At 34.4% G+C, this 24,398-nt stretch overlaps 1 protein-coding gene and 1 long non-coding RNA gene across 2 annotated transcripts; one reads left to right on the plus strand and one right to left on the minus strand.

The window, feature by feature from the left end:
- The first annotated feature begins 1 nt into the window (after nt 1).
- LOC144453659 (uncharacterized) lies at nt 2–14,466 on the plus strand. Its single transcript, XR_013482427.1, has 3 exons — nt 2–115; nt 10,179–10,363; nt 13,431–14,466. It is a non-coding gene; the product is annotated as an uncharacterized LOC144453659 (long non-coding RNA).
- A 1,945-nt stretch (nt 14,467–16,411) lies between these two features.
- On the minus strand, nt 16,412–24,018 carry LOC144453558 (sphingosine-1-phosphate phosphatase 2-like). Its single transcript, XM_078144877.1, has 3 exons — nt 23,319–24,018; nt 19,341–19,430; nt 16,412–17,117 (listed from the first exon to the last, which is right to left on the minus strand). Exons 1-3 carry the CDS (start codon nt 23,925–23,927, stop codon nt 16,578–16,580), a joined length of 1,239 nt encoding a protein of 412 aa, XP_078001003.1. The 5' UTR covers nt 23,928–24,018; the 3' UTR covers nt 16,412–16,577.
- Nucleotides 24,019–24,398: the final 380 nt, after the last annotated feature.

Genomic DNA, 24,398 nt, shown 5'->3' on the forward strand with positions numbered 1-24,398 from the left:
ACGAGTTCATAATCTGCAACGTGCAGGCTGAATGTTCAACGTGTAGTACACGAATTTAAAGTGCTGTTTAAACGCGATCGTCATCATCTGTCAGATACATTTCATAATGTAACAGGTAAGCATCGTCTCTGGGTAGTCTACACTCATGATGATTGTGCAGCTTATCAATAATATCATGTTTATGCATTAATTACTCGAGTTAAAATAAAAAGTTTATAGTAAATTAGTATTGGTATTTATTCCGCCACCTTGCGGTACACTCCCCAACTGTGAATGCTCTTATTTTCTACGTTATATTTTCGATAGGACAATATATTAGTGTCCCTGTGTTCCAAACATTGAGAGACTCCTTCTACCACATTTGAATCAAACATGGCGGACCACTTATAAATTAGTAATTTCACAGTTGCTCTTCTACCTAGCTAGTCTAGTTGGCATCCAAACTATCTTCTACCCCACTACTAGTACTAGTACTACTAGTACTGGTCAGAGGTCTAGAGGCTATCCAAAGTTTTGAATCTCAAGATCCATCGAGCTCCATGAGAAATCATGACCCAAAAGTTGTTCATGCAAATAAGTAAAACCCTAACTATTAGAATGGTTCCCTTGTGTAGTACTAGTAGCATCCTGATATGACCAATGTACCATATTTCAACTTGGACATGTATAATATTAATAAACTGCTGCCAATAAACACCAACTTATTTTTGGGAAGAAGTCTGTGATTGACAAAGACATGGTGTTAAACGTTTGATGTCACACTTGCAAATGTTCATTTAGAGTGACCCTATAACATAATAGTTTTCCCTTACATACAAACTAAATATTGGCATATATTAACATTTTGCCAGATCCTTAAATATTTCCATGTCAAGAAATGAATATAGGAATGATAAGTAGTAATGATGATTTTTTTTTGTCATTATTTCAATAAATAGAAATGATTTCGATTAGGTTCAGTAGTACAACTGTACCTTCCATTAATGCAGCAGTGGTCAGGTTACAATTTGATACTTTGCTTGGCTTCAACACTTTTACACTTTTTGAATTTAGAAGGCCTTATATGCATTTTCACAACTATACTCAGAGATTTGAATATACAGATTGTTTTAATTGGTCATTTGAAATCCAATCCATCATAAATGTGTCCTAAATTCATGAAAGTATTAGTCAGGTTCAAATTTGATTCTTTGTTTGGCATTTTTAACAATGAACTCAATGCCAACACTTTTCATTTTTTGGCAAAAAAAATGTAGGCCTTGTGTGCTTGTACACAATAATGCTCAGAGATCTGTTTGTTTAATTGGTCGTTTGAAATCCAATCCATTCAAAGTGTTTGCTATATAGTAACACTATCAAAAGAAAGATAACACTATTAAATATTCTGTGTAAATATTTTAAGTGTGTTTTATTTTGCAAATATAAATCAATTAACACATCAGGTTAAAATTGATGTATACAATGACTATTGACAGACACAGAAGATAATGAAATATTACTTCTCTTCATTCCGATTAAATCTTCTGAACACATACTAAGTGTTGACGGTGGTGATATTTTTCACTGTAAAGGCAGGGTAGTATAAGCAAGCAGATTTGCTATATTAAACATGGTTAAGCCACAATGTCTTTATTGCAACTCATGTTTGACCTGCCAATGTCTAAATCTGGGGCATTGTAATTGTAACTCAAGGTTGACCTGCCAATGTCTAAATCTGGGACATTTTCACTTTTATCTTGTTTTTTATCAGTTGAAGTTTGACCCCTGCCAACTCGTAAAATCTGAGACATTGTAAATCTAGAGCAAATGTGTGACATTGATTGAATACAACTTTAATAAGTTATTATTAAAGTCAGGTCCCAGCCACAATTATACCATGCAAATTTAAAACTTTAAGTAAAAGAATGGTAAACATGATTTAATTGCTATTTTAAATATTACAAGTATGCTGTATTTTACTTGTATACCTCTGATGTCATCATTATATTTAGTAGTTGTATTAATTATAGTCAAGTATCAAATGTTAAGGTTGGGTCTCCTTAGAATGTGAATATGCTGAAATGTCACACCACTGTAACATACCATACAGATACCATTATAGAAATCTATTTCAAAGACGAGCATTTGAGCACATGTCAGATTTATAGGAAAAATAATTAGGTCATTCTCAGCTAAAAGTGAGGGCGCCCTCTATACATATGTTTCCAGTGTAAAATTATCAGTACATATCAGACAGTTCTGTCTGTTTGAAGTGTTTCATCAAGGAGAAATCTGACATGCATACCCACAGCTCACTAATTCTTGGTGAAATTTTTTTTAAAAGTCAATATGAATTAATGTAACAAAATATTCATAATCATAAATATTTCACTATTTTCCTTGATATCTCTTTCTGCTGAAATCAGAGTTCTTTGAATTTCTGTACATTTCTTGCTGAATAAATCAAAGTATATAGTACAATAATATCTGAATTATGTTTTAGGCAAAAATGAAAATCCCTTGAAAATAGAATTACCCACTATGCACAACTGCAGTTATCAAACGAAAATATGGTTGGTTGGTTTGTTGGTTGGTTGTTTGGTTGGTTGATTTATTTATTGATTTATTTATACTTTCATTTGTCTATTACCAGGAAAGTCTACAATGAGTCGACATTCCCTGGTTGCCAAGTGAGATGACACGAAGCAAGTTTAAATTTATGCACAGTGATTGTAAATACCTAGACTGTACTTCAATAAATCATTCATACTCTACTAATACACCAATAAAATAGGATTTTAAGATGAATGAAATGAACTTTCACACAATCCACTGACAACCAATAAAACATTTATTGTTTCACCATCAAGCTTCTACAATATTTCACTGGTGGTTTTAATTATGAAAATTTTATACAAAAAAGAAACAAAAAGCATGTTTTTACCTTTCTTGTAATGTTGGAAAGAAAGTGTTTTGATTGTAAATGTAAAATTTATATTATTTTATAATAACACAACAAGGAAATGATGTATGATAATTTATTGAGAGTTCACTAAGGGGTTCTTTCTCAAGGTCAAAATTCTCAACAACCAAAGTACAGTTATAATGAATGATGTCGATAAACTATTTGTAGCATGCATAGGATGTACTTCTAGACACAGGTCTTGATCATTCCTTCACGACACTTTATAAAGAATACTCTCATTGGATTACATTTGTATTACATTTATATGACATTTGAAAATTATGGGTGTGTTCGGAGCATTTTTTTTTTAAACCTAAAGGATGTGCATGATTCTGTTGATGTGCTGCCAAATGAGAGTAATGAATATCAATCAAAATTATCAGACTTGGTTTGGAATTAACTCGGACATCTGTACACATTGTTCCCATGGTTTCTAGACGTCCATGTTCTTTGCTATGATGTGACAAGTGTGAATTTTCCATCACAGTTTGCTAAACTGACATGTACCGTACATGTAGCCTATCGTTTCTCTATAGATCTGTGACACCACTATACTTATTCACTATTGTAGCAGATCACTACAGATCCACCAATCTAGACAGACAAGATTAACACAAGTCATCTCTCACAAGTTATATATATATATAAATTACAAGGCAAAAATAGATCACCTTGGCTGTTAAAATGTCTGTATCAATTGATGTTCATATTTCCTGTATTTCAATTTTAATAAGTATGCTATGCATATGTCAGTTCCTGGATATACATCATAGCATATGCAATGTTTCAAGACTTACACATATAGAAATAATATGATAGATTTAGATTGCTATGGACTAGACCATATAAACCATATTTGTTTCAATCCAGTCACATCCTGAGATGTACAGCTGACAAGTTTTATATATTTCATATATTTTGAGTTTAATTTGATGTATTCTTGTTGTAAATGTATCAAAGAGGAAAGACAACAAATTTCATGAAAAATAAGAGATCTGTTATATTTTTTTCTTTCCTTGAAAACGCAACTTATAAGGTCTACAAATAACATGTAAGATTTCTTTCAAGTACATCAGTACAATGCTAATATTTAAGCTCTGATTTTAATGATGTTTTCAAAATCAAAATCTACAGATGAATACAAGAAAATGGAATTAACTAATATTTTCAAAGGTGACCATTAGATTGCCATGTTTGAATGAGATTTTCGAAACTGAAACAAATCATTGTAGTTTATATTATCTATTGTGTGATATGTATCCTAGGGCCACATGTTATGGCAAGTCCATATTTTCTTTTAGTTTCTCTATACACACTATTAGAATTCAACAAGGCAATGTTAGAAATTGGAATTTCAAGACTTACAATAAAATGTTACAGAAACAAAAATAAAATGGGTGAAAACATACTTGGGCAATGGTTCAATGGTTTTGATGTTGGAAATTAACTAAATACTGACCAGTATGTGTACATAAATGAACATTTACTTTGTACATAGATAGCCAAGGTGTCAAGCCTACTTCACCTACAAATTTTGATGTATTTGTAAATGTCTTAATTTGTTTTACCTTCAGTACAATCTGATTTTTATATTTGAACTATAGAGGGGTCATTTTGTAAATTGTGTCACATTCAGTTGCCATAGCAAAATAAATTTTGCTATCTTTTTTTTCTCATTGAACATAAAATTTGAATAGCTGATTAACAGTAAACATAGAGAAAAATGTTGATGTCTTTCAAAACATTTGATGTGTCAAATTTTAATGCAGTGACCAAGCCACTAACAGACAATGGATACAAAAGGTATAGAAAACTATGCATCAGTGTATAGCACAGAAACCCAATTAAAAATCAATACATTATAATATTAAGAATTTTACAGACCATTACATCATTGAAGTATGACTCACTTGTTTCCATGACAATGAATATCTGAAGCCATTGTATTTTGACAATGACTAAAGCTATTTTCATAGTGAATTCAGTGTCTGTTACTATTAAATCTCTCTATCTTCACCAAAATGTCAATCATATATTTTATTTGTTTAAAATTCAAAGTTTAAAACATTTTAAACAAACACATGTTTTATTGAAATAACAACAAAACGGGAAATTCAAAGGACACAGGAAAAAGAAGGAATAAAGCTACATCCAAAAGATATTACTATTGGAAGCAGAAGTGGAAGCTATCATGTGATTAAATGTCATGAAATTTCAGAGTCTAACTTTCATGGCGCCGGTCTGTATTAAAGACACAACATTCATGCCACACTATCAGCTACCACTCACAACTCTGATAGGGTTAAATATTAAAGACACAACATTCATGCCACACTCTCAGCTACCACTCACAACTCTGATAGGGCTAAATATTAAAAACACAACATTCATGCCACACTATCAGCTACCACTCACAACTCTGATAGGGCTGAATATTAAAGATACAACATTCATGCCACACTGTCAGCTACCACTCACAACTCTGATAGGGCTGAATATTAAAGATACAACATTCATGCCACACTCTCAGCTACCACTCACAACTCTGATAGGGCTAAATATTAAAGACACAACATTCATGCCACACTCTCAGCTACCGCTCACAACTCTGATAGGACTAAATATTAAAGACACAACATTCATGCCACACTCTCAGCTACCACTCACAACTCTGATAGGGCTAAATATTAAAGACACAACATTCATGCCACACTCTCAGCTACCACTCACAACTCTGATAGGGCTAAATATTAAAGACACAACATTCATGCCACACTATCAGCTACCACTCACAACTCTGATAGGGTTAAATATTAAAGATACAACATTCATGCCACACTCTCAGCTACCACTCACAACTCTGATAGGGCTGAATATTAAAGACACAACATTCATGCCACACTCAGCTACCACTCACAACTCTGATAGGACTAAATATTAAAGACACAACATTCATGCCACACTCTCAGCTACCACTCACAACTCTGATAGGACTAAATATTAAAGACACAACATTCATGCCACACTCTCAGCTACCACTCACAACTCTGATAGGACTAAATATTAAAGACACAACATTCATGCCACACTATCAGCTACCACTCACAACTCTGATAGGACTAAATATTAAAGACACAACATTCATGCCACACTATCAGCTACCACTCACAACTCTGGTAGGGCTAAATATTAAAGACACAACATTCATGCCACACTATCAGCTACCACTCACAACTCTGGTAGGGCTAAATATTAAAGACACAACATTCATGCCACACTATCAGCTACCACTCATAACTCTGATACAGTGATAGGGCTAAATGGGAGGGGGAGGGGTACTCATATAGAAAGTGTATATACGTATGTACCACGGTTTTTACCCCCTTTTTTGACTCATATAGACTTTTGAGTCTTGATTTTAAAGCATTATGTAGAGGTTTGACCTACCTCTCTGAATGCACATATGACTTTTGACCCCATATTTTGAACAAGGTTGTTTCCACAGGTTATTTTCAGTCATCTTTATCAGTCTCCAAGTAGGCATCCCGTGAACATTGTGGTCGGTTAAATGTAGACTTTTGACCCCTGTTTCTGGCTAAAATGTAGACTTTTGACTCCTACTTTTTGAATTTTTGTAGAGTTTAGAGTTTGTGGTTGTAATTTTTGTCTACCAGGGTACATATGTACCCATTACCCACCCGAGTACCCCCCCCCCCCCCCCCCCCGGGCTGAATAACACATCTTAATAGTCTAACTTTCATTCAAACTGCCAACAATTAAGTAATGTGTACATTTTTTAGTGTTATAAGTTTCTCTTATACATTTTTCAAAAAACCTGCAGCTTTATGAATAGTTTTTACTAGTCACAGATGTCACTGTTTATATTCAATAACCTATAACCGATAGATTTGATGCAAGCAGTGAATTATGATTCTTGACAGCCTAGTAATGGTAATTAGAATTTATTCAGTGTTTCAATTTTGAAAAATAATAATCTTGATAAGGCCAAAAAAAAATTGTTTCTGATCAAGACAGTTTGTCTAAAATGGTGCTACGATGTGGATTTTTTTTTATTCTCAAGAAACCTGTCACTCAGTCTACTATTTGTGGCAGTTACTGTTCTTTTTAATCAGTACTTTAGAGCAAGTGCGTATGTAGGGCAGATGTCATTAGCTTGTTCATGATTGGCTCTGCAGCTGTCTTCACTGAAGTAGGGAGGGTTATTTTTGTGTTTCCCCTCAGATCTGCCGACTGCATGGGCTTTTGAATTCTTATACTGCTATGAGTGACGCTGAACAAGTATACATTATGACTTCATAAAGGGGAACAATTTGTCATCTCCACATCTTCAACTCTATTCACATCCATGTCCTTAGACAGTGCCAGTATATAGCAATGATTTATTAATACAAAACAGAAACTAAATCCTCAACAAATCACGGAATTATAAATTAAGCGTTTATTAGACTTAAAGCAGAACTGTCCTGCTTTACAGCCAACCAGTTTTATGTTTGATTTGTTTCATGATTGATTGACAAATGTACAGGCAAGACTGAAAATCTGAGACAATTTTAAAATTGAAATGAAACAAGATAACCCAAATAATCCATATATTGAATATAATTGGGGCAATGTCTTGTCTTGTCTCAACTGCCTAGTTGGTTTTTACCCATCGTATACATGTAGGTCATCTACTATTTCATTGTAGCACTATTGGTTTTACAAAGCAATTCATGGCTAATTTAGATTTGTAGAATATACACACACACACACACACACACACACACAAGTTTGCTTTGCTGGTTATTTGTTTTGACAGGTCATATAAAACTTTAGGAAAAGCGGATAGAAGTCTTGTGTTGCAAACAGCATGGATTCTGGGCGAAGATGTCTGACCAAGTTTACTATAATAACATCAACATGAACAGACAATGTAATTTGCCTGCAGAAAAAGAAGGTTGATACAGTACAACCACATGGTGGAAGCTCGGTCAATGTCCTTTTCTTTCCAGCCTTTCATATTGACTAAGGTCATTCTATATTGTACAACACTACAGCCCAGGTGTCAATAGTGGACTCATGTAGTGTTCAGATAAAAGGGACCACATGGTTTGTAGAGTAAAGAAATCACCTAGTATCAGAGCTGCATGAAGTGGTGCTGTAGCAACTGTTCATTTGAATAAATTACCCATCATCCCATCTCATCCCATCCATTCATGTAGCAACTGTTCATTTGAATATAAATACTCATCACCCCATCCCATCCCATTCCTTCACGTACTAACCTTTTTCTGACTTTAAAATATGCATGTGACATAGATATAGGTCATCTCACTGATATAATATGTGATATAGTATGTTTATTCCACATTGTCAGTATACATTTCACGACTGAAATATACATCATAGGTTTATTCAACATACTTATTTTAGGTGATAGAGACATCCATAATCCAGGGTATAGGAAAAATTCCTTAAAAATGTATGTGATAAGATAGCATATTAACCAGCCTGTGATTTGCAATATTCATATATAATTTTACATTGTAATAATAATAATAATGATAATTCGTTATTTCAAATACCAATTCATACACCAAAAACTGCACAAAAACACAAAACATATCAAAAATCTTTTCACTCTCTTCGAGTTAAAGATAAAATTTGGAGCATAGTGTGCACTGTTTTCCATTGAATGTCATGATATAACTACTTCGCATGACTCTCTATGTTTATGTATATTTTAAGTCAAGTGACAAAGTTGTAATCACCAAATTTTGGTTCTCATATTTGTACAGTCTTACATTGTGTATATTTGGAAACAGTTATGTCTCAAAAATTATACCAAAGTGTTGTGCTAATTTTATCGTTTAGTAGCTGTCAATATACAATGGAGGAGTTGTATGAATTGATTGATATACCCACTGTGGTGTTTCTTGTAATTAGGAGAGGTCACAGTGTAATATAAAGTATGAAAAGACTTCCTAGTCACCATAGCAACTATCATACGTAATTGATTATTACACTTTCCTAATTTAGAACTTAAGAAGTCCACAAAGCAGCTGCCAAACTAAAAACACTAACACAACACACAGTCACTGAAAGTAAATTATTAAGCCAAGCTGGATATTGTACATATTGTGTCTCTGTACATGTATTAATACCAATTTATCAAAGGAAATCAATCTAACATTTTATAACACGTTTTATAATCTCAATACTTGAAAGCTTGTCTAGACAAGTTGACAGGATTTGAATGGAATTTCAAGTCATGTAGTCGATCTCCATAAAATTACATTGGTACACTGTGTGATTGACTACATCTAGTTAGGGGCTTTCTTTCTATTCTTCCCTTTTCTAAAGTTTAATAAAGTCATGTTAAAGGCATATTTGTTGAAAATGAAGTGAGTTATTTCAGAGTAGCTGGTACAGAAATATGGTCAACCTTTGCTGGGGTGGGGGTGGGCTTATAGCTCACCACAGTACATAATTATGTACTTGAAAATACCAGGGTAGGGTATAGACCCAAAATTTGGACTGATATCCCCTCTCCATGAATCTTCCTTATTGAAATAATGTCCATTTTTATGAATGTCCTTTTTTATGAAGCTTTAACATCATCATGGGGGTGTCATAATTGTTTAATGGGAAGCTTACTTATGAAAAGGAAAAGTGGAGTATCGTCCTACTAGTCAAGAATTGAAAGCAAGGAGATTGATTATTACAAGTCCGAGTGGCTGAGACAGTTCAGGGGTAATTTTCAATTTCTTTATGGGGCCCTTTGTAAATAATTATGTTTCTCATCGTAAAAAACAATGAGAAGAGAAGTGTTTATGGTGTATACATGCATGTTTGTACATAGACCCTACAAGAGGGTCTATGGTCTGTAATGCTTTTACAGATACCATGAACCATTTTATTTATGAAGTTCCCAAATTTCAACAATAAACGATAGTTTTCACCCAGCTACATATTTACGGTGTTGGTATCTTACCATCAGTGAAGTTGTATTATTTTCAGAGAAGGCATCACTTTTCTTTATTTTGGGGTCAGACTCAAGAAGTGTATGGTTGGTGAGGTCATGAGAAAGATAGTTTACAATTTAATCAATTTGATACAATGTATCTCGTAGTATTTATGAGATAAGACAGAAATGTGTGATAATGAGATGAGACCTGATCACAATATTGTAAATACTTGTGATTGATGTATTATTTTCCTGTTTCTATTTTAGTATGACTTCCTCCGCAGAAGGTACAGAAACCATACAACAAACAACAGTCTCATCAAAGACCAAAGATGATTGTTTAGAATGTCGTATCACTGGTGGTCTATGCATGTACGGTGTTGCTGCCTATGTAATGTACACTGGTAGAAATGCAACCAAGGGGCGCACAACAAGACTGTTTTTATCAACAGGTTCGTATACACAATAACTTTTGAGATGTTATACCAAGAAATTGTTCAATTCAACCCATGACTTGCCCTTAGCAATAGAATTGTCAGAGGCATATATTTCAGTTGCAGTTGAAATGTTCAACAGTTAGTAAAGTACTGCAAACCTAGAAATTTCACTAAAAGACAAACTGTTGCTTATTTCTCCGAGAAAGAATAGAGGTGAAATTGTCTAGTTTAGCACTTTCTGTACTAGACTTTCTAAGAAACATAATTTATATTCTTTTGGAATTAGTTGGTCACCTTGAAATTGAAAAATGTTCTCATAGTGAAATTATCAAGCTTTAAAGTATACTGCATACAAAGTGTGCTTGCATGAGGATTAAGTATCTTAGCACCCATGTATAATTGTTTGGGGCTCCTTGTTGATGACAAAGACAGACTCTTTATACAGTTTGGTTGTATTTCATTGTTAGGCCCAAGAAAATCTTGTTTGTACTACTATTACTGGGAGCTATGATAAAAATCAGGGGTTCATCATCATAGGTTGATAGTCCTTGCAGTTCCCACTGAAATTTTATTGACCTGTTAGTTTGGGAAGTATACACAGAGAAATGTGTCTATTACAAGAAATGATGGTTTTTGTAAGAAAGCAGGATAAGTTGCTACTGTTACAGTTGTGATGTCTTAAGATTGCCATTAATTATGTACCATGTTGAAGGTCAGTGTAAAATACAATGCCTAAGAAAGTACAATCACAGCAGTCTACTTGCTATGATCAATTGCTCAAACTATCTAATTGTGTATGCATCAGTCATTTTTCAAGGTGACTTGAATGAAAGACCTGAATTGTATCTGGCATAAAAAGGTAAAGCAGTAAGTGTACTGTTCATGCTTTCAATAACCATCACTTGTCATTGTGCAAAACTCAAAACCTGGTATTCCAGCATAATACTTACAATGCAATGACATAATTAAGTAAACTAGCTATAACACTAAAATGATGAAATCCAGATTATGTCAATTTAACTGTGCAAAGAACATCATAAGATGTTTTTAACACCATATAGGTTGCATTGGGAGAACAGTGCTAATGCACTGAAATGGTGTCTGTATATGAAAGATTAATAAAAAAAAATTTAAAAATCAAAGGCGTGTACTGATATTAACATTATGCAAGGAAAGTTGAATTGAGGTTTTTCTGCAAGTATTTTCACTCAAGTAAAAACATTTATATATTCAGCTTGCACCACTTTACATGTATCAATTGTTGTACTATCAAACATTAAAGTACAGTGGCGTACCGTACCGTACCGTACCTGTCTGCTTTTTGAATAAGAATAACAACTCTGGGTGTAGAACGCTTAACTTTCCAGTGTCTCCTGACTATTCACTGCAAATGTACACTTTACATTAAAGGAAAAGTGATTATTCTTCCTCTACAGCTTGTCATTGATAAATGTAGATTGTCGTTATGGCGACTGAAAGTAAACAAACCAAACAAGGTAAGGAATACCTTGGTTGGAGTGAAAGCAGAGACATGCCAACACAATGAATGGTTTGGCCTAGATCTGGTGTAAAATTTTACTATGGGACTGCAAGTTCAAACTTTGGGTCAAATTACAAAGTGCATGTTATGAATAGTATTTTAGAAATCACTACCGCTGATGCAGATAGGTAGTAGTTACATACTTTAAACTTGTAACATGGAAGTAGTGTGTTGTGAAGCATGTATATATGTGTGTGATTATTGTCTTTAAATTGAGTTGCTATTTATTTTCTCTGTAAGACAGGTTATTAAAGTGGCCATATGGATGAGGATTGGGTATTTATTTTGGATTTTTAATTTATAAAACAATTTTATCATGACTTCCTACTTGTAAAATCAACGTGAAAACAACAACATATGCAAAGTCCTTGTTTATAACTCTGTCAGTAAATTGCCAAAGATTAATATAATTTGTAAAATCTGTGTTATTGTATGTACAATAACAATCTTTTTACACATTTTGTAGCTTTTTGCAAAGTATTGAGTTATAAACACAGACTTAGTCAATGTTTTTCACATTGCTTTTTCAACTAGGAAGCCATGATAAAATTGTTTTATAAATCAAAAATCCGAAATAAACTCCCATTCCTCATTCATATATCATATATGGCCATACATGACATATTTCATATTTCAGGCAAACATATTCAGTATTTGACATTTATATCAAGATGAGCCAGACTAGCTCAAGTCAAGGCTCAAAATTACAAGTCACCCCACCGTATAATTTTGTTGTATTTTCCACCTACCTTCATTACAAGCTGTATATGTGGGGAGATCTTCAGAACAGCAGAGATGGAAACCAGGAACTTTAATAGTACATGTTCTATACACAATATTTATTGTCATGCACCTGGAGTTCACAAACTTGGGAGTATGATACATGTTTATTGTATCGTAATATTTTGTTTTCTTTATCTTGAAATTGACAATTTATCAACATAAACAATACTTTATAGGAGTATTCCGTAAGTGATGACAGATGACAATGATAGTTGGGGTCAATGTCAGCCTTAATTAATGACGGATACCAAGTTCATGTTGAACTCCTACTTCCCTGTATGTGCAATGTGTCATCATTGTATCTACCAATGTATCATGCTCCTCTACTAGTGGAGTAACTACTACAAGTCGACCTTGTGGTTACATAAGCAGAAATAATGAAATAATGATCGACAATATATTGTTCATGATTCCAAGAATCAATAGGTCAGTTGGAACAGTACCAGTATATTGGTTGGAAACAAATGCAATGTCGCATTCAATTTATCGTTTTGAAGTAACTATATTTGAATATGTTCTACAGTTTGTTACATCAACATTCAATATTTATAACGTGTGGAACACAATGAATTCATGATTTAAAGTTTGGCGAGAACATTGTCTCTTTAGTGATATAGGGATTGTGACATGAAGGAGTAAATGAATGACCAGTGGCATAGTTTATATCCAAAACATTACATAAGACTTGCCCACTTAGGACATTGCAATTATAAAATTAAGAAGGTAGCTCAGCTTATTTCCATTCTTTTCTCTTTACAGGATTGATTTTTCTTGGAAGTGCAAGATTACTGGGTCTCCGATTCTTTTCTTCCAAGACGTAATACAATAGTGCCATCTGCTGCTGTGATCTCACTCAAAGTCTATTGTTCACCATGCAAATAGTGGACATGGAACAAAATACAGATTGTAGATTGTTTTCAAGTGAAGACTTCTACATTTGGAGTGATAAATGGATATAACATAATCAAGGAAATGTTGATGTGAAGATACTTTAACAATATACTGTGTTTCTGATTATTTCAACAACAATAAAATATTTCAAAATATTAACGATAATTTCACCAAGAGAATACAACATTATTTTTACATGACATTTTCTTCATGGGGATGTACATGTTTGTCTTGTTTTCATAAGTACCCAATTAGTTGGAAAACCTTGGGTAACTCCTGCTGGTCTATCACTATCAGCAAACATTGAAGGGGTTTGAAATGTCTATACTTTCAGTTACTGCTCACAAACTGCTAGTTTAGTTTACATTTTAAATGTTGCTGAATATTCAATACTGATCAATAAGTCTTCCTAAAATAGAGATTCAGACAAAATAGAGATTCAGACAAAAGATTTGTTGTTTATGTCAGTGTCTTTGTCGCACTACTTTCTATGTTCATGTTATAAAAGCCATTCAGAGACTTAAATTGCTGACAGTGCTAAATCCTGTATGTGAGGGGTAGTGTTATTTATAGAGTGGGTGTAATTATTTTGTCTGTTGTTCATGATTTCAACAAAGCCTGTCAGTTACAACAATTACAACTAGCCACTAGTTTATGTATGTGCCATGTTTGGTAGAGGACATCATAGATTTGAATACTTCCATACAGGACGGCATTTGTGACACAATGAATTCATTAGATGCCAATTAGCTTTCAAATATCCCCCCTTTCATGGCATGTACATTGACAGGTTTATCCACAATATCCTAAATATCGTGCAGAGAGACCATGTGCCACTAACTAGTTGGAAAGTCTTGAACAAAGTCTATAGGTTTACTTGTGTATCAGTAGTGTACCTTTACATGCAGGAAAGCTCACATAAAACAAATTACTTTCCTGTCAGCTCAATTTAAATATCACTTCTGAAATAAATGTGGTGTGAATATACTGCTGCACTTGTCAATTTCTTTTTCCTTATTTCAGGCATTTCTGGTTCAATTTATTGAATTAAGAGATGACAACTTTACTGTAATGTAATATCGATAGATATGTGCCTAAAATATCAACTTTGAAGGAAGATATTAGGATGTGGTGAAAGTTTAACTGTTACTAGTAAAAGTGTAGTTCTAGTATGCAGTGTCCTGAAGAGAGGTATTGATAAATCTGTATGTGAAAACAAAAAGACACCAAACTGTGTAGAATTTATTGTACTACGTGTATTCAGTACCCTGGAAAGGATTACTCAAACCAGAGATAGTGTCTACTTATCTGGCATTTGGAGCCCAGGTTAATTCAAAACACAGTGCATTCCTGTATTACATGTATTGTTCAATGTTTCAATGAATTTGTTCTCAATCATTGATTTGCAAATGGTTCAATATGACATGATTTTCAATTATGGATAAAGAAAAAACACCCTACCAGACAGTTTTCAAAAATCCACAATTTTAATGACCGTTGGAAAGGAAACACACAATTCATCACATTTTTCACATGTGTTTTACCATAAAAAAAACAGGAGTGAACATCAACTGATATACCTAATGCAAAATGGCAGCTTAAAGTAGCAACATTAATCAAAAGCATGCAATTCATTGGAGTGTCCCAAAGCAGAACCCTACAAATTAAATAATTCATCTTATACAATACAACCATATATGGTGAGAAATCATTCTGTGTAAAAACTTAGTTGATGTTTTGAAGGCTTACTAAAAATTTGGCAAACAGGGAAAAAAATGCCTTTGCTGTAAATAAGCGTACAACCACACTGCACATTGCATATCATGTTACATGCATGCCATTTGCTCATAAAATGTCAATTGGCCGTGGAAACTGGCAAGAAAGTGTAAAGGAGTCATTGAAGTGTATGTAACTACTGCATAATGATTACACTTCAAATTTCAATCAAAAGTACATATGAGATGCTGGGTTTTTTGCTCTGACAAGTCGCCAAAGCATCATACTACATGGCACATGAAATGACTCTCTCATATCTATTTACAATACACATTATGCGTTAAATCATCATCACAGAATAAAAATAACAAATAAAACAAATGCTCCCAGAAGTTCAAAACTTCACGTATATTGAAATATCTAGCATAACTATTCTAATATTTACAAATATATGAATGGAGTTGCTAACATTGTATTTCACAGCTTTGCATTCTTCTACTTTTCAGCTGATCCAGTCATGGCGATTTTTCCCCCTAAAAAGTCAATCCTTTCATATAGATCAGTTGATGAGCAAATTGCAACCTGGATGGACAGAACTGTACCCTTATGAAGGCCACATCTGTCTTTGTGTTTCCCCATCTTTAATTGTGTTCTGTCTAAGCTCTAGTGACACAGTGTCTCACAACATTGACATCTCTCCACATTTACTTTGAATTTTTTGCTAGGACCACATCTCAACTACACTACACTACACTACACTACACTACACTACACTACACTACACTACACTACACATTTACCTTGGATTTTTTGCTAGGACCACATCTCAACCACATCTCAACTACACTACACATTTACTTTGAATTGTTTTCTAGGACCACATCTGAACTACAATACACTTGTATGATTACTCAGATTCTCATCTCTACTAGCTAACACTGTAAAGGTTTACTTTGTTTACTTGGCCTTGAACAAATCATTCAAAATCACTTCATCACATCTGAAGAGGAAGGTGGTGGTGGTGGTGGTGTGTGTGTGTGTGTGTGTGTGTGTGTGTGTGTGTGTGTGGGGGGGGTGATGAGAAGACACATAATCCAGACTGAGGACCTCATAATATTGAGGATAACAACTAAGAAGACTATAGAATTATTGCAATTAACAACTGCAATGATTGTTGGAAATACTGTCACATACAGATTGTGCAGTATAGGATCATTCAGCCTTAAAATGCAATCATTTCAGTAATTTAAATCCCAGTCATTTTACGTCAAAATCCCCCCAAATTTGTTTTAAATTGGTTCATACAACATTCAGATATTGTTGGGTTAAAGGACAAACGGTGCAAGTCATAATCGCCAGCATCATATATGTTAGAAATTTTCGCGGTAGTTCAACCAATAAAATATTTGTAGACTTTGCTTCTTTGAATGACATTTGCAAAACAACACTTACAACAGCACTAATTGAGAGTTTGGATGCTGCTTTCGTCAGAAGTAACATGGCTAAACCGAGGGATGTTCGTACCGCCATACCTATCAGCCATTCAGAATCTGGTATGTACACTTCATAAGGTGGTGAGCCCACTGGGTCGGCCAACTTAATCTCATTCTGAATTCGCAACCATCCTCCTATAAATGTACCAGTTCCTGTGCCAACAATTATGGTGGCAAGTTCACGAGAAGAGTTCCATTCTGTGAGGGCTGGATACGATAATGCAATGGCAAGTCCGGTGCCTAGTGTCCACCATGGTCCTGTCATAAGGAAGTCATCAATGACATCTATGAATGGTATAACAGTACACATGATAGCTGTGGCAAACACAAGTCCCATGATAACATCCTGTAAGAGATAATCAAAAGAAGAATTACATATCAAAATATCTACAACACTCTTACATCTTTATTGTGTATCATTAGTTTTTTCAAAGAATCTGTGAAATTTTCCATAGCAAACATACTTTCCTATTTCCATGAACCTATTTGATCATTGCACCAAGACCTCTATATTGGAAAGTGTCACATCTGTACTTTAAAAGTTATTGTGATGTTCCTATGGTATTGGGTGAAAGAGAATTGAAAGGAAGACAGTTTGAAAGAGCTGGTGATAGCGCAGTTTTAGCAGACACTCTTGAAGACCGAGATAGCACAGTTTTAGCAGACACTCTAGACCTAGTACTAGTAGCTATATTTCAGATTATTCTTGTTGTATTTGCTAAAACCAGTATAGGATGTGTTTGCCTAGTCATCAATTTGCTGAAACAAGTATGGGATGTGTTTGCCTAGTCATAGATTTGCTGAAACAAGTATGGGTTGCCTAATCATCAATATACTGACAAGTAAATGGTGTGTACCTCTTTCATGACTTTACAAACAGAAATCTAGCAAGTGCATAGCATCATTTAACAACTAGTAGAGAGGTAATTCAGCTATTAATCAGAATGATTGAGCCATTTCATATATTTTTTAAATGATCAAATGAGTTTTTAGTCACTGGAGCTTTAATTTAATGTGTTCTCAACTGTTTGTTACAATTGCAGATAAATTGATGAAAACATTAAAATACATTTTTCAAACTCAAAAACAGCATTTAATGACATTACAACTAAACTGATAAACAATACCACCAACCAATCTCTCCAATATTCAATATCCAAAGAATGACAACTCCAGACTACGTACATGGGTAGTCTGTTTATAGTGCTGGGTCTGTGATTACACTAACACTCATCAACTATATGGTATTGGACAAGAGTTAACATAGTCACAGATCTAATACTATATACAGCCTACTACAATCTGACCTCAAACATAAACTACAACATGTTACTACATGACCTGCAATACATTCTGCTGAACCCCCTATCACTTTCAACAGCCTACGGTGTAATACATAATCTTTTGTGAGTAAATTAAGTGACATTTGAATTCAATCTTGTACATCCAGTGGTATGAATTATCAGTTGATTTGTATCAACTTCCAAGAATTTAGTAGGACAACTTAAATCAGTCTGACCAATTTGGTTTCATATGTGTTCTAGACTAGATGCTACCAGTGATACCAAATCGTGAAGAGGTATCTTGAGATTTGGTGCCATGGTTAGTCTAGACTAGATCTTAGACTGATCAATAACTTTAAATACCATTCTGTAAGAGATCATTCAATACTACTATATACACCACTGACCTTCAGACTTTCTTACCTTCCATTGATTATTTCATAAATATTTATCAGTAAATTCATCATTAGTATTCCATTATGTCTATAATTTATTCATAAAATTGTACATTCACGTTAAAATTAAGAGCTCAAATAATCACTGGTGGAAGTTTGCCAACAGTATTAAAATTACAGTCTACTTCAATCTGTTTATGATGATATTGACCCAGTATAGTACTGGTATGTCATATCATGTTCCATTTACATCACTCACAATTCATCAATGTAGGGACAGTTTCTGAGCAGCAGGTACAGTCAGTGATCTCTGAGGTTCAGTTTTCATATCACTGCAATCTAATCTGCATATCAATTAACTATGTCACTTTCATGAACATTAGATCTCATTACAAATTGTAATCTGGGGCTTACAAATGATGAATGACTACTTTTTTAAGATGGTGATGCAGATGCTACTAAAAAATCAATATAAGCTTTTGTGTCAACAGGAAATTTGACTTGAATGTGAACATATGAGTGCAATGCATGTATACTGCCACTGATGCATAAAAACACACCTGCTGTACAACCATGCAAATATACACACAGCAAATATATACTGACAGTTTTAATCTGATTACTCACACCATATATCCATAATTTCCCATCCTAGTGCAAAGCAGTTAAAAAATATATTCTTATCACATGTAATATTTCTAGTGAACTTGGTAACTGAAATACTTTCCTATTCACTGTGTATCCATACCATTGAGTTTATATTTCCCTTCATGATAATAACTTTATATCAATGTAAGATGTCAGTGGTATGAATAGATACTACTTAAAACCTGATGTCACTGGCCTGTACCTATCATTTCTTTTACAGTTTGATAAAATGAATGTACTTACCAGAATGTTATGCATACCCAGGTAAATCCTACTGAAACACACCAATAGACACCACATGATAGCAATCGTTAGTCCAAGTGAAAACGGATACTGGAAGAAAACAAGTATAATATACTTTCTCAATTTACCATACATCATTATGTAGTCATGTATCTGAAAAGCATGTTTTTGTTATCATATTTCCTCATATTTCTGATCATGCTATGATGGTCCCTGACATTCATATTTCTGCAATTTCATGTGTTTTATTTCTTATCTGTTTGACTGACTAACATGAATTGAACGTGCTGCACAGAGACCAAATCTAGAGCACACATAATTGTAAGGTCTATACTGGCATATATTTTTTCAGTGTTTCACTATGTGGATATATGATTGGTCTACATCATGACAGTAGGATGATGACTCCTTGTATAACATCTCCATTTACTATGATATCCATACACATATATAATATTATATGCTTTCTTGTGAATTACAGTCAACATCAATATATTCCTATGTCTTTGGTTGACACAAACATTTTAATATTTATCTTGTATTATTTGCCAACAATAACAACTGTTTTGTGTTTTGGAAAGACCACCACCATTACATGTGACACATATTGCTAAAGGGGGAGAAAATGGCAACATGTAAATACCATATTAGGCAAGTGTTGTTATTTCAGTGAATGCTACTGATCTACATGCATGTCACTTTCTGTTATATATACATATACATTGGACTTTCTAATGAACTGGACCAGATATTAAATATCCATTTGGAATACCAGACTAGAGTATACTCTGAACCTTTTGATACACACAAAGCTGTTACTGGACTGTTAATTACAAAATAGTTGGTGTCATCAGGGGGTGGAGTTTATTAGTATAACAAACAGTAACTTTCAAAGTTATCTGCCAAGTAAACCTGTATACACAGATAACCAGTGCATAATATGTTTGTAGTATCAGAGCTTGTATGTATATAACCTTGTACTTCACAAATACCAGTCAAGTGTACTTGTTGACCTACTATTACTGTACTTATCCTGGGTAAGCATTGCACAATGTAAATACTACTCATTGCTTCAACAGCCTTGATATATCTGGGTCACTGTCAGTTGTGTGGTCAAACAAACCACACTGGAATGCATGTACTGTGTGGTACAACTGTAATGAGTGTTGTGGTGTGTGTTTTGCCATGGAGACATGTGTAAACTATTAAAACAAAATGGCGGACTTCCAGCTTGTATATTGAACTACTGCTAGCTATCCGTCATCGAATCTTAAGATCTCTCTTTCAATCTGATACCACATTGACATTCAGAGTCTTGAAGACTAATATTGTGCAGGTGGTATGAGCCTCCAACCTTGGCTATATGATATATCACACCAGACTACAGAGCAAGACTCCTTAGTTACCCTAAATACACATAACCTCATTTTGATGATGTCATACTCATAGCTGATTCCAGTCGTTTCTGACTGTTTAGCATTGGTCAATGTGTGGGTCCATTGAATGGTTTCCTAGTTACAGTGTCTGAATATGCAAACTGGTATTCAATAGGGCAACACCTTCCACCTATCAGCAACTCCTTTGTCCATTTGACCTGTCCTCATTCGTACTATTATTCATCAGTGTTTAATGTGGTTTTGCACCCTAAGAATTTCTAAAGAATTCTCTTTATAATTTACAACAACCATCATTGTAAGAATCACACCACCTATACCAATTACCATATACATGAATCACACCACCTATACATCATATACATGTCCTTTCACCATAGCAACTCTCCATATCACTCTCCAACAAACTTCTTGTATATATTGTGACTTGATTAGCAGTCTTTTATCAAACAGACAACCAATCTACATACAGTATGTACAAAATCACTTATTAAATCATAATAGTACAAAGGTCAAAATAACCTTCAAAGATTACACCATAGTCCTGCGACACTAATGCCTTTATGTACGTCCTGTATTAATCGGTATATATGTACTATTTCAAACTAAAACAATCGGTATATCTGTACAATTTCAAATTAAAACCATAGTGTCGGTGGAGGGTCTATGCTAAAACTAAATCTAGGTTTGTGAAGTGATTTTAGTCAAATATTAGGTGGACCATATACAGAAGTGATGACAATTTTGTCACACCTTTCTTACTACAGACATCTATGTACCAACACTGTATTATGTCAGCTTTCACAGACCGCTTATTTGCCAACCAAGTGAAATTAACATGTGATTTTATGAAACACCTATAAGTGATGAGAGTTAGCACGTCATACTGAGAGTGTATCAGACCACATTCAATTATTGTTTGTGTAGATTAAATGAAACTGGTGTAGACATGTACTGTCAAGATGTACCATGAATACATGCTATTCAAGCCCCCCCCCCCTCCCTCTGTGTGATCTTTAATTATGAAATGAATTATGTCAATTCTAAGTTACACAACCTAATTTATCATCTATGGACCAACTTCACATATTCATGATCATCATCAATTGATGTATGTCTGTCTGTTGTAATTTGATCAGACAACTGTCAACCTAACTAGGTCAGGTTGATTCACCTTATCTGCAATAATTGTAGCGGTTAGTTTTGATTCTGAGTTGCTTTTTTTCCGTCTTTCTGGGTTTTTTCAGCACAAAAATTTAAAAACAAATTCAAGACAAAACCAAAATTAATGCTACAATTATTGCAGCTAGATTGACCTCACATACAGAAACACCTCCAGCAGGTATTTGTCATAAATGTATCACAGTATTAACTTTCAAGTTTCATATAAAACTACCTCATCTGGATTTCGAAATCCTCAGTGACTGAATAAAGTGGGTCTAAGAAAATATTTAATTTTTGAGAACTATAATATTACATGGAAACAAGAAATCATGTATAGTGAGATAAGTGGTCCATTATCACACTTAGCCTAGTGATTATTCTATATGAACATGCCACATGTAAATGTTCTAGGGTTTATCACTCCCTGAGATAGAAGTCAGCAGGACTGCATGCACAGACAGACATACATATTACATGACTGCTCAGTACTATCTTCTAAACTACAGATGGACAATTTTTTTCCTTTGATCAGACTCCCATAAAATCAATGCTGTAGACTTTTAGGAGTAAGCTCCTTATTCTATTGTATCTATTTGAATAGGCAATGACAATAGGAAATTAACATTTACATGTATTGTTTGGGATAAAAAACACTTCCTGTGAATGCCAAGTCCATCTTCAACGGTTTTCTTTATATGAGATATCACTTTTAACAAAAAATGGCTTTAAAAAAATTTAATGAAAACACAAGAAAGTTGTTATCGGCTTGTATTTTAATAAACATCACAACACTGCATGGAAATGTACTGGAAATACTGGTTTTCTGGAGAGACTGGTTGATGTTGGAAATTGGAATACTACATGTCTCAAAACAAAGAGAACAAAAAACTGCTACACAATCACTTTAAATTTTGACTTTACAACTATGTGGATTTGATTGAACATGTGTTAATTTTGCCCATGTTCTGAAAATCTGTGCAATACTATTTTTTGTAACATTGCCAATTGCCGAGTTGTACAACCCGGTAGAGTCAAGTATGAGACACGCACATCTGAACTGGTTGATCATATGATGGTAAATTATAAATACCAGTCAACTTCATGTTTATTAGTTTTTGCACATTAGTTGATTCACACTTTCTTTTCTGGGATTCTTCAAACATTTTATATTTGCTTATTTGACAACGGAAGTTCACGTAGCTGACCTAATATCTTAGGCAAATATTGAGATAGCGTGACGACTCTATTAATTTAATACTTTCAACTAACTTTTACTATGTATAATCTTGTACAGTTGAAATATGTTTCGGCTTTCTTTATGTTTTGTGATGGCGGTATGAAACTTTGATTCTATTACTATACATTGCTAAAATTCCAAAAAAGATTGATGAGGTGTTTGTATATAAAACCTACGACTCACCTGGTACCTGTCCATCGTACATATAAGCAAAGTAAATGGTATACACACTCCCGTCATCGCATGAGTAGATGGCATCCCGTATTCTTTCATGTAAGCGTTCACGTTGTCTAACCTAACAACCGGTGGACAACTTGGTCGTGGCATTTTAAAAATCTCTTTGCTTCCCTGTCCAGGGAATAGTACAACTACCCACATAATGACGACTCTCCGTGCAATGAACGTCGAGACATTCCAGAAGCAGAAAGGGAGAAATAGGATGAAAAATATCTCATCCCCAAGAGCTGCTCCAAAATTGAACAAATAATACCAGAATTTGTTTTTGATCTTAAGTTGAACTGGTATTCGAACGGGGTTTGACTTAACAGATTGATTAATGTGACCATGCGATGACGATTTGTTAAGTTCGCCGTTTGATGGCTTCGCAGAGCTACGATGTCTCTGGCTGCAGAATCCATGGTCTATGTCTTTGGATACGCCATTCGTTTGCCGTAAAGCAGCTTCGTCGACACCATCGTTTGAGTTGTATTCCCATTCCGGTTCGACGCCAAAATAACGCTGAAATTGAGCCACGGAATCCGAACTTAAAAGCACGTCAAGAAAGCGATCCATTGGGTCCTCCCTTCTCGGTCACGTCACATCTACTTTTGTACAAGGACCGACTGGTGCACTGATATATCTACGAGCTCTCACTGCAGGGAGGCGAGGCGAGGCGGTGGACGGACAATGTACAAATGTACTGTTTCTCTTGATTGCTTCCGGGTTCACTTTCAAGAATGTAGTTCGGCGATAAAATCAACTGAGGTCCTAATTTTGACAAAAATATTATCATAAACTATTTGACAAATTTAGTCGCTGTGATATTCATGGAAAGTACTACTTAGAACGAAGAATAAAAAAATTGTGACATGGGAGAAATTTAAATGATCACCGCCCATAAAACCGTTCGACGTTATGTGTAATCAGGCCGATCACTTAGACTTCTTTGCTTGTATTAGTACACAAACAAAGTACCATACCAGACGGCGCGGTGCAGTGGGCAGAGTATGTCGATGTAGCTGCAGTGCCGCCGGGGAATGGTGC

This window comes from Glandiceps talaboti, chromosome 2 (genome assembly GCF_964340395.1).
Source record: "Glandiceps talaboti chromosome 2, keGlaTala1.1, whole genome shotgun sequence".
Classification (NCBI taxonomy): domain Eukaryota; kingdom Metazoa; phylum Hemichordata; class Enteropneusta; family Spengelidae; genus Glandiceps; species Glandiceps talaboti.